General features: G+C 35.4%; 1 protein-coding gene across 1 annotated transcript in view; it reads right to left on the bottom strand.

The window, feature by feature from the left end:
• LAMB4 (laminin subunit beta 4) overlaps positions 1-17,558 on the bottom strand; it is a 136,507-nt gene that overhangs the window by 84,756 nt on the left and 34,193 nt on the right. The window contains exons 10-15 of the mRNA XM_072653049.1: positions 16,502-16,690; positions 12,620-12,799; positions 9,970-10,079; positions 6,749-6,828; positions 5,927-6,077; positions 859-984 (exon numbers count right to left, since the gene is read on the bottom strand). Of these exons, the coding sequence (XP_072509150.1) occupies positions 859-984; positions 5,927-6,077; positions 6,749-6,828; positions 9,970-10,079; positions 12,620-12,799; positions 16,502-16,690 (836 nt within the window). The remainder of the gene's footprint in view (positions 1-858; positions 985-5,926; positions 6,078-6,748; positions 6,829-9,969; positions 10,080-12,619; positions 12,800-16,501; positions 16,691-17,558) is intronic.

Raw genomic sequence — 17,558 nt, 5'->3', positions numbered from 1 at the left:
AAGTCAACATGGAATTAGAGGAACACCCATAGCTAGAGGATCTTGAAGGTTAATGAAAGCTGGAACCATCTCCCACCCTGCCCCAAATCCCCAAAAGATAATCTTGGCTACCTGGAAGCTGTGGCTGGTGGAACTCTTGAGTTCTGGAGTTCTGAGCTACAGCAGGACTAAAGGTGTATTAATGTTAGCACCAATATAGAAAGCAACTGGGAGGGTGGGGAAGTGACTCCTAGGCTCCCAAAGGAGGGATGAACCCATCCAGGTAAGAGAAAGTCAAAGCTTCTGTGCTGATCAACAGCAGGAGTGGGCAGTGAGTGGTTGCTGCAGAGAGACCCAGGATAAAAAAGAGGATTTGACACTGACTTAGAAAACAACAGTCTATTTGAGGCAGTGGTACAACCTTGTGGCACCCTGAACAAGCAAGTATCACAAGGTTAAGGAGAATATGGAATGTCTCTGCATTGACCCACTACAATGACATGTTCCTCAGTATCAGAAATTGGGTAATAGATACCTTAGAGGAAACCAGCTTATTGTTCTTTTTCAACAAGCTACAAAAGAGCCCTTCCATGGTTCTCCATGGTCCCTTACTCTCCCTGACCATGGTAACTCTGTATTTTCAAATATTATGCCTGTAGATAATATTATGCCAGTAGATAATATTATGCCAATTTTTCCAGTGTTGTGAAATGGATGATATTCTTAAAAGCAGCAAGTTACACACACACACACACACACACACACACACACACACACACATTTACGCAGTGAAGCAATTTTCAACTTTGATTCCTTATTTTATGCAGTTTCAATTGATGATGACAAAATGAACAAAGGATAGTAATAAAAGTGTTTTACTTCACTCTCTTCCAGTGAACTTTGTATTTTATTCCTGTCTAATATTATATTTCCACTGTCAATTGTGAAACCACCTCCTTGCTTCTGGAGATACACTTCACAGTGGGGTAAGGCTGTTGCTAGAATCTGAAAAGAAAAGAAGAGAGTTTAGCCATTTAAGGCCCATATTGATACAGAGTCTGATTCATACTTTGCTGTGGCACGAAAATAACCTTGAATTCTCAAGAGCTATACAAGTCATAATCCTTGATAGGTGGGAAGCCTGACCAAAAAAAAAACAAAACCTGTCAGTGCTTAATAAATAATTGTTGATTGATTGGTTACTTTCCATCTACTCTGTATTTTTTTTTAATGTGCTAAGTTATATGCTATCTGTCCTATTAGAATATAAACTGCTTGAGGGAAGGGAATGTTTTTGCTTTTCCTTTGAATCACCAGGGCTTATCATAGTACCCGGCATGTAGTAAGTACTTAAGTGTTTGGGTTTTTTTTGATTGATTGATTCTTCCAAGCTGGAAGCTGGCTCAGTGACAGAAGATTAGCTAACTGCCAGGTAATGACTTTTTTTTAAACTATAAAACCATTAAATAGAAATGAAACAAACCAAACCAGGAACTCAACCCTATTTCTACAGTGATGGTAGGAGACTAGCTGAAAGTTTGGACAGAGTATATTTAGAATCAAATCATTCTTAAACCATCTATAATGTTACTTTTATTTTTTTTTATCCAATAACCAATGCTTTCCCAAGTCTACCAGAGAAAATGAACCAAATTCAAATTGATATTACCACTGTAATGAAAGTAGATGAAATTTGAAAAGTTGTAGTTAAATAGGACAGTTCACTATCTTAGAGATGAATAGAGCAGTTGTTGAGGTTAGTTTCATTGAACTCCCGAAGGCGATAAGAGACATTCTCCTATGGTATGCTCAGTTTAAATAAGCTGAGACTTTGAAGTGCTTATGATAATTATAAGCAAACAGACCACCATGAAGATAATGGCAGCTTATGTGTCAACAACATTTATGGCAGAGGATCAAGTGGAGAATTCCTATGAAGAATTTGACAAGATCCTCAAAGTGAAATCAGCACATTCTTTGATACCTTAATTGATTCTTCAATGCGAAAGTGGGCATAGGAGAATCTGATCCAGTTAGGAAAGAATAGTGTGGATTTTAATGCATTGAAAATAGAGATTACATATATATTACTATAAAGAATAAGCAATTTCAAAGCAATCTCCCAAACTATCTTGGAAGACACGGTATTACAGTATGTTTCTTTGCCAAACTCTTTAAATAAGCTGTCAACTTAGAAAAGTGGGAAGTGGATAAATGGGATGACATAGAGTCTATCAACATTTCTTTGAGAAGTTTTTACTGATGCCAAAAAGCTGCCACAATAAAGAGTCTGAAAAGCCTGGAAACTACTTCAAACACAATTTCTTTGGAAAGCACAAAAACATGGAAGCCAAAAGTGATGATTATGTAGGGTCCAAACTAATTTACAATGTATTACAGAGTAGGAAGATGGAAGATTATGAGTAATGTTGCCTAAAGGAAGCTTGGTGTGAGACTCAGCTAAGTTAAATTATCCCAAGAAAATTTAAATGTGATACTGGGTTAAGAACAACAAATAAGCATGAAGTAGAACAGATGTAGTGGTATTTCTGTAGCAATGTATTCTCATAGTCATGATAATGGATCCACATTTGAGCCTTGGTAACCAATGTAGTAAATGAAGAAATGGAAATGGAACTTAAGACAATGAAGCCATCAGTTGCATCTGTTCTTGCTGTTCATCCTTCATTCTTAAAGAGGACCAATGATATCCTACGGGTGATGTCTTGAAATGTGTGTGAATTGGATTTAAGTGAGGCAGACCTGAGCAAAGTTGTCAGGCTCACTCCTCCAGAGTCATTGAAGTCCAGTGGCAAGACAAAAGTCAAGATGACTGGTGATGGCCTGGGATGCGGTGAATGCCTTTGGTTTTTTAAAATTAAGGTCTTTCCCAGGCCTCAGTTTATTTGAGGCAGCACCCATTCAGTGACTAAAGACTAAGTAAGGACTGAGACAAAAGATGGACTTATTTGTTATCACAAAAATATCAATCTGGGCAGTACAGAAAATAATTGCTATTAATATTCATTAAATAACTTCATACTATAAATATATAGTATATAATGTACAATGCTATAGAATACTATAATAGATAGTATAACCTACTATATATTTCTATAGTATATGTTATAAATCTATAAATAACAGTAAATTGTTAAATAATTTATTTATTAAGAATACAAAAATGCTTCTTGTGTCATTGGTCCCTGGGCATTGAAAATGTAAATCATCATTAAAAAAATTTTCTAAGTCATTTGGTTTCTAAAGGGAACAGCAACATTCCTTCCAACTCAATCCATCTGGGCAGAAGGAAAGTGTCAAAGACATTCCAGAAGTGGAAATACAAATGTTGGGACTGTCTCATTCAGTGCAACCTCTACCCAAGTGGAGAAAGGGCCAGTTGGCAAGGTATTCCCATGCTTTCATTGGTCTGTATCTGACTGAATATACACAGATGAAATCTATATTGTAGATGACATAATTTTAAAAACACTGAGGGATTTTCATGGTATTTCCAAAAGAGTAACTTTAAAAAGAATAGAAAAAGATAAAAGATTATGCTTTCACCAAATAAATCTTATGAAGAAGACATTGGAAAATGCTAACCCATATGTTTATTATCTTATTTATTCAACATTATTACAACAACGTCTTATTGTGACATGAGGATATTCTTAACCAAAGCATTAGAAGGGAACAGTCAGTCTTTTATGGGTAATTTTCTATGGTAGATCACATTTGTATGACCACATACATTTTTGGTTCAAAACAAGCCACTGAAGACACACTTTTTAAAAATAATTTTACCATCATTGACTTATTTGCATGTGAAAATGACATAAAAGGCCTATGTTTATATTTTGAGGGATCTGTGATCTTACCAATGAATGAGAAACATTTACTGGGTGCTTACTATATGCTAAAGATAGGAGTTATTCCCTCTAAAAGTTCAGATTGCAACCTATCAACACTTTCTCATATTGATAAGGAAGAAATTAAGTGTTATTAGAATATCAGAAAGTGTCATTTGTTCAAAGAAGCAGGGAAGGTTGAACCCAGAGGCAGTCCCTTTCCACCCTACATGGATACAAAGGATATCTAATAGAGTCTGGACACAGTGATAGTATACCTAATTTAGGATTGAGACTGTGGGCCATAGATTTGTAGTTTCTGCTAGTAAAGTTGGCCCATCTAAATAAGAATTTATATTATAAACTGATGTTACCTTTTTCTGCCTCCACTTCAGAAGGAAATTAAGTGTTTACAAGTTAATATTGTTTGTGGGCCATTTAGCCTCCTTGTTATGGCAACTGCTGTACATTGGTGAAATTTTTGCAGTAAATGGTGATAATCAACATTAATTTTTTTACCATTTCTCTTTTCCATTTTTGGGGTATCAACAGCTTGTCTGAATAAGTCAAGTTGAAGCTATTTGTTCATCACATCATATTATTTTTTTTCAAATTTGATGTTGATTTTAGCCTTTGTACCAATTAATAGATGCTCTGATTGAAAACATTTGATTTTGATAAGATTCTCTGCATCTGTAACTAGTTCCTGAATGTTCAGATAAAATAAATTTCTTTTTAAAGTGTTTGATGCTAATGATATGTCTAGCCCCTTTTGACTCTCCTCTTGAAGAAAGAATTCATTATATGTATAAAGTAATCTATAAGCTATTGACTTTTTTGTTTCTCAATGCAATAATTCCAACATAACTTTTGTATTCTCCCTCTTGAAATTATCAAATATCAGCATAAATGCTGATCTGTTTTGAAGGTTATTGACTAGTTCTTTACAGAATTCCTCAATCATTTTTCCCTCTGCAGCAATTAGACTGCAATATGTTTCCATTAATGACCTATGCACAAGAAGTCAAATCATTCAAAAAAGAGTATAATTAGAAAAAAAGTGGGATAATTGTGTAATAGGAGTGAGGGATAACAGTTTGTAGCCTCAAAGGATAAGAGTCAGAATCACCTCCTTAGAGGTTATCTTGTCTAACACTTTTATTGTACAAATGAAGAAGGAAGGCCCAAAAATGTTGTCTAAGGTCACACAGATAGTAAGTGACTCAGTTTCTGCCTTTGGTAGAACTTGCATTTGAACCCAGGTCTTCTGACTCCAAATCTGTAGATAGCCTACAGGTCTCCCTATTCACTTGAAATGAAAAAAGAACAAGATATATGCCTCCAGCATTGTAAGTGGAGAATCTATGCAGCAACATGAGCAAGATTTGCTGAGAATGGGAAGTTGTGAGAATGGGATAGGTTGTAATCAGAACCAGTGAAGGGAATACCCATATTGATGAGATCACATGTCCTTTGAAATATACAGTGACCTAAAAGTAGTGCAGTTTTAAATTATTAAAACTATTAAAATTTAAACCTACATGAATGTTTTGGGAATACACTGTACAATCTAGGAAGACATAGTTGCAGAAAAAATTCTATAAAACAACTCTGAGAAACTGCTTAGTTTGTGACCTGATCCTCAAAATTCTTTCTAATTTTCTTTGCTTATCCAAAGCCTACCCATCCTTCTAATCTCAGTTCAAGGACCATCTCCTCAAACATCCCATCTCCATTCATCTCTCTGTGAATTTCCATAGCATTTAATATCTGAATAACAAAATTTAGAATTTTATTATAATGGACTTGCAGTGTTACCTGTTTTGAATATATTGCTCTTGTCTGTTTAGGAGAGTGCAGGGACTAGGAAAATTCTTTAAATCTCACCTTACCCTTAGTAGGTTTTAACAAATATTTAATTGAACAAAGATAACTTTTTATTTTTAGGCTTTAATGGATTCCAAATAAACCTCCATTTTGGAACAAAACTCTATTCTATATACTTCAAATATAGTTTTAGAGGGTATGCTGGTGTGTAGGTGGGTATATGTTTACTAACATTCAATGCAATGGGGAGAATAAAGTTAAGTACAGACCAAAGATGCAGATCCAGAGATGGGTATGGCATCCTCAGCTTCATATATATAGAAATCCAAAGGCACAAAGAAGTAGCCAGGTTCTGGTTCTGTGCATTGATGGCCAATAACATGAGGGCGACATTCACATTGCCCATCATGGGGGGAGCACCTAAAAGAAAAAGCAAGGAAGAAAAAGAAGGGAACTGCTCATTGATAACATAAAGAAGAGATAATGGATCTATGGGACAGTGCATAGAAACTATGGGGTTCAATGGATCAGGTCTAGAAATGAAAATTAAACCTTGTACTTATTCAGTGATGTGGGAAACTATCTTGGCTCCTTTCTTATGCCTCAGTTTCTTCCCCATTTTTAATGAACGTGTGAAGTAGCATTGTTTCCCTATTCTTGATTATCAACATAATCAGCTTTAAAAAAGATTATTTTTAATTTGTGGAATAAAATAAGCATTTCCATAACAGTACAATAAAAAGATGATTATACGCAAATTACAAATCTACTATGGACAACTTACTACTCTTTTCAAATATACAACAAAATAATCATGAACATTTCCTTTTTTATCTTCCCTCTCCCCAACCCCATCCACTGCCCAATGACCATCATCTGGTCAGTACAATTTTTCACTGCACAACTGAAAATAATGAAAATAAATCAATCAAATCATAGTGGCTTATCTAGATCAATTAATTCTTTCCTAATACAGTGGCTCATTTAAAGTGTAGTAATGTTTGAATAAGTTATCCAAAACATGTATTTTATGTAGGAATGTGGGTGAAGAATATAATAATGAAATGCCATGATCCATTTCATTAACTTACAGGTTGCTATAAGCACCCCCAATATCACAGTCACAAGGAGAACAACCATGTAGATTATTTTTAAGTCCCCAATATCCAGCCTAGAATGAAAAAAATGCAGGTGATTTTGGGTATGTAAGCATTTGTTATTATGGATGAGTATGAAAAAGTCATTACAATTCAGTAGAGAAGCATCAAAAAGCCAAGCAATGTCAATAAACTATAGTATGGAGTATAACTGAACACTTCTTAAACCATCATTTTTTAGCCTGTGCTGACACAGTTTCCCATCCCTGTTGCTTGATATTAGAATAAAGAGGGAAATTAAAACTGTACTAAGATTTTTAGAACACCTTGTATAATATAGTAAAGCGTACATAAAATAATTTATATACAACATTGCACAGCCATTATGTTATGTCATATTGCTATGGTATACCATATATTAAAGCTAAAAAATACATGAAGAATTCTGGGATAGTTCTATATATTATATATTACTTATATAAAATTTTAATCATATGCTTTATTTACTATATTATATTACTATAGATTAACATTATTTATAATATAGTAAATAATATAGACTAGATCATATTAATAGATGACATATTAATACACTGTAGTATATATATTACACATATACTACAGTGTATTAATATAGAACATATTTTATATAAAGAATATATAACAAAATATACACCATATATCTTATATAGGCTATTCCAAAAAGCTAAATCTGCACTAAGAATTTTGGGAAACCATATAAATATACATATATAATATTTTTAAGACCAAGGTGTATGTAATAGTCACCATTTCAATTCACCATTTCTGTAAAAAGCTTTTTCGATTCTTTATTGTATATGAAAAAGCTCCTATTTGTTTATTCATGTTTATTGGTGTTTGTCAAGTTCATGATACAACACATTTTTAAAAAGGAAATGAAATGTGAAAAAAAATCAAATATCTGCCAGATCTTTATTTGGGCATTTTTAGGGAGTGTAGAGAGAACAGTGGATTTGGAATTCAAAGACCTAAATTTGTATTCTGATTCTGCTACCCCTCTGTGTGACTTTAATACCTCTTAGTGTCATGGGGTAATATAGTTAGCATTTGACAGGACCTTATGAGAGGTAGCATGGTGTAATGGGTAGACTACTGATCCAAGAAGACATGGGTCCAAATCTTGTCTGTGAAACATACTAACTGTGTGACTCTGAGCAAATCACTCAATCTCTCAGTAATTTAGAAGACTAAGACTCTAAATTTCAGAGAAATTAACAACCTTCATTGGTAAGAAGGAGTTTCTTTAATGGGGAGTTCCCTATATCAATTCAATCACAAATCTTGACCCTCTCCCTAAAGGACCTTATATTTAATCCTCTAATTTTACAGGTCAAGAGAGGTCTAGTGTCTTGCTTAATTCTACAAGGTATAGGGATAGCTAGGCGGCATATTAGATAGAGTCCTGAACCTGGAGTCAGGAAGACTTTGCTTTCTGAGTTAAAATCTGACACCAGGCACTTACTAGCTGTGTGACAAGTCACTTAACTCTGTTTGCCTCAGTTTCTTCATCTATAAAACGAGCTGGAGAAGGTAATGACAAAGCACTACGGTATCCTTGCCAAGAAAATACCAAATGGGATCATGAAGAGTCAGACTTGACTGAACAAATAAATGATAACACGTAGGTATTAAGTAGCAAATACTATAGGATGTGAACCTAAGTACTTAGATCCCAAATCTAACCCCTTATAATATATTGCCTTAATTGCTCTTCTCTGGACCTCAATTTCATCTATAAAATGACACTATTAGATTAAATTGTGGGTTCTAGAGTTTGTAATTAAAAACAATATTATTTGATAACTGTATTTCAACATAATAGATTTCTTCTCTAAGCCTACATATTATATATTCTGCATTAAAAAATTTATTCTGAGAAGGGGTCCAAAGGTTTCATCAGACATCCAAAGGCGCCCATCTCTCTCTTTCTCTCTCACTCACACAGACACATGCACACAGAAACACAGACACATGCACACAGACACACAGACACACACACACACATAGTTAAGAACTTCCAAAATAAATGATCTCTAAAATCCATTCTAGCTCCAAATTCTTTGAATTTTGAATTCTGTGCTGTATAAACATAGTTGCAGCAAATGTTTCTCATGAGTTTCTATGGTAAGCAAATATATTGAGCATGGTTTTTTCATGTAAAATTCCTGTGTTTACCTTAACACCCACCTTCCCCTTTCCTCCCCCTCCATCATGTTCCTTCGTATTTACTTCTATGAATTCTTTTCTTGTTAAAAAGTGTGATTCCACTTCAACACTTAGCACACAACTCTTTCCAAACAGGCATACACTTCTTCCGTATCAACCAAATTTCTTCAGACACATTAAGGTCACTATTCATTTTGGGGGATTAAGCTGTTTTCTCTCTGTGAAGTAATGCCAGGCTGTCAAGTTAGAAAGAATAAGGAAAAAAGCCAGTTTGGGGTTTTCTGGAACCACAGCAAAATACTCACATCCTGAAAAATACCTTTTATTCCACTTATTTTGATATACATATGTACATATTTGATGAGGTCTCTGAAAATACCCAGATGTTCATTTCTTAAAAGAAAACTTGCATTTAATTTGCAGGGGACGTTTTGTACCATTTAGAAAGTCAGAAACTTGGAAGGCTATTGTCCTTAAAGTAGTAGTATAAGACTGGATTAGGGAGAGGGGCAAGGGCAGTCTTTCTTTTCCCAACTGATTCTTCTATTTGACTCAGCCTAGAAAACTAGGAACTCTTGACCCCAGTCAGTTTATGTGATGACTTCCACACCAGCGTTTTGTGATAGGAAGGCAAATCCTTCAGTAGAATTATCACTTTCCTCCTCCAATTTCATTACTCATCTCCACACCCCTCCACACCTTCATACACACACCATCCCAGTATACCATTCTCTCTAAGGGCGGGGTTGGCTCATTCTGACACTAGACCACTTTTTAGCTTACCGAAAAATGGTGTTAGAAGCAATTTTAAGTATATTTTACATGTAAAAACAAATCGCAAATATTTTAACAGTCACTTCCAGTGGCACCCAATCTGAAGTAAAACAACAGATAAGAGGTAAACAATTGTAAAGTATAGAGAAGATTCTGCTCTTCTATCAGTTAAGGTAGAAATGTACATAGTAATAAAGAAGTCATAGGAAAATCTTTTTTATAAAAGTACATACGAGGCATTCTTCGCAGTGGGGTCCAGTGGCAAACTGTTGGCACAAGCACTGGCCGGTAACCACATCACAGGGGGAGAATGGTACACTCCCAAAGGGGTTACAGTTGCAGGCTAAAAGGATAAGAAACACAATCATTCTCATGTTTACTTCTCTACCTTTATAAATGCACTCAACATTTACATTAAATAAATATAGAAGCAGTCTCACCAAATTTACCCTCTGAATTGCTGAATTATAGTCTTGGATAAAGTCATGTATAATGCCAATCACCCTCAAAGCTCTTAGATAACAAACTAACAATCAGAGAAGGGAATTTAGGGATATATTGCAGCTGAAAAATGACTGATGATCACTTAAATTAATGAAGAGAAAAGGGAAAGGAAGGGAGAAGGAAATATGGATTTATACAACACCTACTCTTGCTAAGCGCTTTTACAAATATTTTGTCATTTGATACTGAGGAGAATCATTTTGTGGCATATAAATCAATTGTAGGTCACTTTCTATCACTCTTCACTAGATGTATGTTTTCTTTTTCCCCCCTTCTCTCTCTGTCTCCCTTTCTCTTCTCCTTCCTTCCATCCTTCTCTCCCTCTTCTTTCTTTCTTCTTTCTTTCTTTCTTTCTTTCTTTCTTTCTTTCTTTCTTTCTTTCTTTCTTTCTTTCTTTCTTTCTTTCTTTCTTTTTCTTCCTTCCTTCCCTCCTTCCTTCCTCCCTTCCCTCCCTCCCTCCCTCCCTCCCTCCCTCCCTTCCTTCCTTCCTTCCTTCCTTCCTTCCTTCCTTCCTTCCTTCCTTCCTTCCTTCCTTCCTTCCTTCCTTCCTTCCTCCCCCTTTTTTCCTTCTCAGTATTGCCAAGTCTCAGTGTTGGCCTTCAGGGTGAAGAGGTCACTAGCCTCTGTCTTGGAAAGACATATACTAGCCCTGTAAATTCCACTGCATGTGAAATAAGTATTTAGGAAGGAAACACTTAGGTCTTGTCTGCTTTATTGTTGGATAAAGAACCCAAGGCAAGTAAGAAAAGTGTAAGATTCCTCCCAAGACTACTGAAAGCCAGACAGGTGAATTGATATAGATGGGAAAGAAGAGCGGCTTGGCCAAAGTTTGTTTCCATGAAATTTAGGCTTCAGATTTCAAAAGAACTATTTCACTAAATACAAAATTCCAGATTATTGCTCTCTAAAGATTCAAATAGCATTCTTCCTTATATGGGCAAAATTTGGAGAGCTAAACAGTGCCCAAGTACAAATTGTTCGCTTTGTGAACTCTTATTAAATAAATATTGATCCTAAAGTTTTCTCCTAGCTCTAAAATGCTAAGAGTTTAAAAATCAGCATTATCCTTTTAGTGATTGGTGATTCTTATTATCTCCCCTGCTGTATCTCTGGCTTTTAATGTTTTACCTTTCTTGGCACAGACTTCTATCACAGGTATTTTCCAAACTTCAAATCAGAATATGGGCTCTGACAATGGATATTCCTTTTGTAAAGCTTTGTTAAAAGTTCATTTTCTTAAAATAAGCCACACAGTCAAAATTTAAGTTGGTGGCAATCTTTAAGCAACTATTAAAAATACTTGAGTTTTTTTTATAAATAGTAAATTTGTCTGCAAATTTATTTTCACAAATGTGCTGTTTTTCTCACATTTAATTTAGGATTTAGAATAATGTTCTTTGCATATAATAAGTTTTGCATTCTATACCAATTATTTTTATAATACAGAAATTTAAAATGTGTAATTGAAATGTGTGCTGTATCATAACTGAATCAAAAAGGATACCTGACAAATAAACAAAAAATATCCCTTAGTTTTCTTGACATTAAGATTGTTGGAAAATGTAGAATGTATGGTCACCATAGGGATAGGTTATCTGCAGCTACAATACAGATAGGAACTGATGTTATGCTTTCATTGGGATAGGGAACTCCCAGATGAGGAAAGTCCCTCTACCAGTTCAAGTCAGCACCTTCTCTGTGATTTGTCTTAAAGAGTTGCCTTGAGCACTGAAATGTTGTCACTTGTCTAAGTTCACACAGCCAGTGTATTTTAAAGGCAAGACAAACCCAGATCTTCCTAACTGCTAGACCAACTCTCTATCTATAATAATATAATATTTCTATGCATCAATAGTAGTGAGTAGTAAAGAAGAGAAAAAAAGGAAAATTACAAATCAAGAAAACAGCCTAAAGATTGCAATAATAGTAATTAATTTAGATAACAAAATGCTTTACATAAATGATTTCATTTTACTTAATTATGAAACTGTGATTTCAAAGCTGTCTGAAAATATACTTTACAGACATATATATAAATTGTAGAATTTTGTGCAGTTATATTTGTGGCCCTTCTAGTTATTCTATGAATTTTGGTACAGTTCTCAGGAAGACTCCAAAGGAGACTACTGGTTTAAATGTTTTGAAACTTAGCACCACATTTCTGGACATTTTCCCATTTTTTTCTTTTACTGGGAAAAGGAAAGAATAAAATATACATGCTGACCTTTTATGCTAAATTCATAAAAATCCCCAAGATTTTCCTTTCATGTCAGAGACAGAAATTCAGAGGCTGATTAGCTAAGAACACAGTTCTCCAAGAAGTATGGCCATTGGCAACAATAGACGTAATTAAAAGAAACAACTCAGTTCTTTACTTACGTTGACAACCAAAAGGATCATTGGCATTCAGTCCATAATAGCCAGGCTTGCACTGATCACATTGGGCTCCTTCAACGTTGTCTTTACAAAGGCATCGACCAGCCTCGATTCCTAGGGCAGAATCTGGATAACTTTCACACATGCCACCAGACAATGATCCTTCAGGATCACACTCACAAGCTGGAAACACAGATATTTGCACAATTATTTTAAAGCTAATTTCACATAGACATGAAGTAGATGTGTTTTGTTCTTTCCCCTGCACACCTTCTTTATAGTCTGCCAAGTGGTCAAGGGTAATCCCTTGTGTAACACAATGGAGTTTATAGTGGATTTCTGGACTGGGATTATACTTGTTTGGGTGTCTTACAGAGAAACCTCATATGTCAACGGTCCTTCAAAAGCACCGATTATTTGTAAAGAATCTGTTTTTTAAGTATGTATTAATCTACCTTTTTTCAGCTGAATGTGTTCAGAATGAGAATATTTCATGACTAGTGATATTAAAATGCATTTCTGTTAGCCTCTCTAACAATTGTGCCTTGCTTGCTTTGGTACTATTTGTCACAAATCTAATGGCAACAGAAGTAGTTTGTCACCTTTTAAGAACTTGAGGAGAATATAAATTGCTTGAGACAGTGACTGTATTTGTGGTTTTTTTGTGTTTGTAGCCCAAGTACATAGGACAGTGCCTTATATCTACTGGGCCTCTTAATAAATGGTGATAAATAAATTGGATTAAACAGAATTTTAAGAAAATTCTTTCTTCCCTATCACAAAACAATTTCCTTTTGCTAAGGTCAGTACACATATCACTATATTAACTAATTCCAATAGAAACTTGTATAATCCAAGTGAACTGTTTTTGAGAAGGAAAGGAGAATAGTCTTTAAAATAATGTAATCACTGAACTCTTTGGAGAGTTTGCTGATGAGGTGCCAAGTGAGATGACAGGATTTTGGAAACTGGGCTAAAGTTCCACAATTCAATGGCCATTAGGTAATAAACATTACTCTTAGGGGAAAGTAACCTCAAATTTTCCTCAAAGAAACTTGTGTAGTCCCAGGGAACTGTCTTTTAAAGAAATTAATTTAAATGGATAGAAACTTGGTTTCTATCTGCTTAATTTTTTTTAAAAGGAAATTCAAGGTTTTGTTTTTACTCAATGACTCAATTTCGTGCATATGGTGGAAACCTTCATTTGAGCCAGTTATCTAGTTATCACTGAAACAGACCACTCACTTAGTTGAATGACTACATTTTTACTTTCTTCTTTATTATGGTGTCATATACTCTAGATACAATCAAATATGGTAAAACAACACCAGGTCCTATTTAGCATTGCAAAACCATAACTTCCTCCTAATTCAATCCAGTTGTCTCCAGAATAGGAGGATCAAAATGAATTCATTTTAGTAATGACCAAAAGGAAGCAGACACAGCTCCTCTTGGGAACAACACAAAAAGAGCAGAATTGAATTCCAGGGGGCCAGTTCATTGCCATGTAGAAGAAAATAGTTTGGAAGCATCCCTTTTTTGGATTAACTTCACTTAGAAATAACTCTCTTACATGGATACAAGGGTTCAAGGCCAATGATGTCTATCAATACCACATGACGTTGTTCAAAAGAACATTTATTACACATGAGGCTACTGCTGGAGTCCTTGGCTCTTATGTTAAACTTGAACAAAAATGTGCCTTGCAGAAAACTGGAAACCAATTAACCTTTTATCTGAAACCCAATCAAACTAATATCTAGGCTCTAACAACAATAAAAACCTCACTTCCTTCAAATTATTACTTAATGTTAACGTATTTTCTCTCAAACACATACAAGGTTACCTTAGTTTAATACTAAGAGAGGCTATAGGGATTGGGAATCTGTAGCTGCGAGGCCACATGTGGCCCTCTAGTGCATCCCGCTGACTGAATCCAAAATTCGCAGAACAAATCCCCAAAGGATTTGTTGGCACTAGGCAATTTAGAATTGGGACTGGATCCTAGCCAGCTTGTTATTTAGCTTTACTGAGGAAACTCTAATTGTCTTGACCAATCTTTGTATGTCTTCCTTGAAATAGATCAATCAAAATTAATTAATGAATCAACAAACACTCAATAAATGCCTACTCTTTTCCAGAGGCAAAATGGTGGCTACAGAGCCAGCTTTGAAGCCAGGAGAACCTTGGTTCAAGACTCACTCACTTATGACATGTTGTGGTTGTGTGAGTCTGGGCATGTCACTTAAAGTCTCCTCACTTATGTAAATTCTCTAATACTCTAAGAAGCTTAGAAGGTTGCTGGACATTAATAGAGGGGATGTCCTTATTTGGCAGTTCCCTATACCAATGAGAATATATATTTTACGTTTTATATTTAAATTTTTATGTTTCATATTAAGCTTTTTTCCCAGCTCTAGGACGGTGATTGGCACATAGCAGATATTTAAGAAATACTTGTTGATAGTTTAATTGAGAGATAATGATAATATAAACTCATATGCAATTTTCCTTACAACACCATGAAGTAAATGTATAAAAATTATTGTCTCCATTCCTCCATGAAGAAGCTGATTTATAGTTGGTATGGTGGGAGCAACATCCCAACCACCTGCTTCCATGCAAACTAGGTAAGATTTTCCTCAAAAAGTAATGAAACCATTCTTGAGATTTAATTGGCTCAAGTAACTAAAAGCTCATGTTATTGGTGTCATTTCCCCATCACTTAAGTACAGAATAGCCCTCTGAAGCTTGGCTACTTGACCATGATGGGTAACTCAAAAGCAGAAGAGCTTCCCTCAGCTGAGTCAGTGCATACCTCAACGTACACCCTTGTTGAATATTCTTCCCCTGCTATGGCTAAGTAAATGTCCTTTTGCAAAGTTCTGAATAACTTATGAGAGTTTCATTTTGTACCAATATGGAGCCTAAACTGCTGAGCTGAATTACACCCAGCCAAGAAGAGTTGGAAATTTGAGATTCCCACCAGGTTATTTTTTCAATCATTTTTAGAAATGTTTGTGAAGTAACCTATGAGACCACTGGAACTTAAGTCAAACTGTTCACATGTGAAAGTGAATGACTATATTGAGACAGGGGGTGGGGTGAGGAGAAGCCAGCCAAGACTGCATGCAATCACTGTGGTCAAAGGAGTTCTCAGAATTTCTACTTTAGCTACATGATAAGAAAAACTGGCTAATACTAAACACACAATAAAAATCTACGGCTTGGCAGTACTGTAACGTGAAAAACAGATTACTCAAAGACAATGTTCCACTCAAACTCTGAGATACTTTCCTGAGTTCATCTGAAAGATCCTAGAGACCATGGTTCATGCTGACTCGTTCTGAGATTAATTGTTGTCCTTGAGCTTGAAGTCAGTATAGATTAGGACTTACTGAGAGAAACAGCCTTCCTGGGAAATACCAGAGTGAAACCATATTGTTTGGCTTAAGGTCCTTCCCACTTCATTTATTGTCTAAAGAAGGAAAGTCTCCAAAGAAAATGTTCTCATCCCTTGTAGAGCGGCCATAACTAGTAAATTTGGCACACAGGATAAGCTACATGAAATATATTTTGGCCAAACAGTATGAACAGTTCTCTCAAATCAGTTTTGTAATTAATGATGTGAAAATAAAACAAGAAGTGATTGATAAGTAGTCAGTTGAGTGAGGGGGAAGGGGCAGATTAGTGACCAAAGTGGTTTCTATGCAGCTGGAACATATGTTTTAATATTTTGTGCTCTCTAAATGTTAGAGCTTTGGTTTAAAGCCCCATTTTCTCCACCCTAGTTAGAATTCTGATACAGGAGAGTTTGGAAATACTTGCTTAACATTAACAACTGTTAGTTCTTAGAAGAAGAAGATCAAAGAGCTGTTCACTCACGAATGCAAGCATGAGGATCTGAAATTGCCTTGAGGGGATCTCTGTAAAACAGGGGTTTGCATTGATCACAATGTTGTCCCACAGTATTGTGCTGACAGTCTTCACATACTCCACCACTGACACCATTACTTGAGAGGTACAGAGACATATCAAAGTGACAGCGTTCAGAGTGGCCATTACAATTACATGCTGTGGGAGGAAAAGAAGACATAATTAAACTTATCCAAGGTCCTAGTGAACTAAATAACAAACCTGACTTAGAAAAAAAGTCTTTGGACTACAATTTCCTCTTCCATCTCTAGAAGGAGTTTAGTTGCTCCCCTTTTTATTCTGGGATCAATTAAAGATTCAAGGAATTGAACTAGATTATATTTGTGGTTTCTCCTAGCCCTAGTAATCTTTCAGACTATAATTCTAAGTCTAGGTTGTGTCCTCATAGATATCAAAAATGTACAATTAAAACTCCACAATCATATTTTGAATACTTTGGAAGAGTTATACATTTCATACAGTCCATCCTTCTGTTCAATCAAAACAGGATTAAACATATTTTAACTTTTGCCTGATCATCCTTTTATGTTTAAATTTTTTGGAATATCAAGTTTTCTTACCACATGCTTTTCCAATGTCACACTTAGAAGATTTGTCTTTATTTTTGTTCAGACCTGTGATTTCGTTGGTATAAGGTATTTAGTGTATGGAGATTCCCTGCGTTAGTTTAGGTCAGCACCTAGCAAGTTCCTTAACTTTTCTAGAGTCCTTGGTAACTCTCTAAGACTCTAAGGTGGCAAAAAAATGTGCCAGTTGGTAGAGGAAGCTTCCTCATGTAGGAGTTCCCTATACAAGTAAAATCACAGGTCCAGTTCCTAATCCCCTAACTACTCTGGTTATGTTGAACCCTTTACAAACTTATTTTCCTAACGGCTAGGGAAAGGAAGCTGAATGAAAGCCTTTGCCTTCCTTTTTCATGCTCACCATAATTCTGGGCTAGCATTATTTACGGTAGAATGTCACAGTCTTTCTTGCTTATGTGCTGAGCTTTTATCCCCTACTATTA

This window comes from Notamacropus eugenii, chromosome 3 (assembly GCF_028372415.1).
Source record: "Notamacropus eugenii isolate mMacEug1 chromosome 3, mMacEug1.pri_v2, whole genome shotgun sequence".
NCBI classification, from domain to species: domain Eukaryota; kingdom Metazoa; phylum Chordata; class Mammalia; order Diprotodontia; family Macropodidae; genus Notamacropus; species Notamacropus eugenii.
Note: the sequence above shows the minus strand (reverse complement) of the source record. Positions and strands in the feature narration are given on the sequence as shown.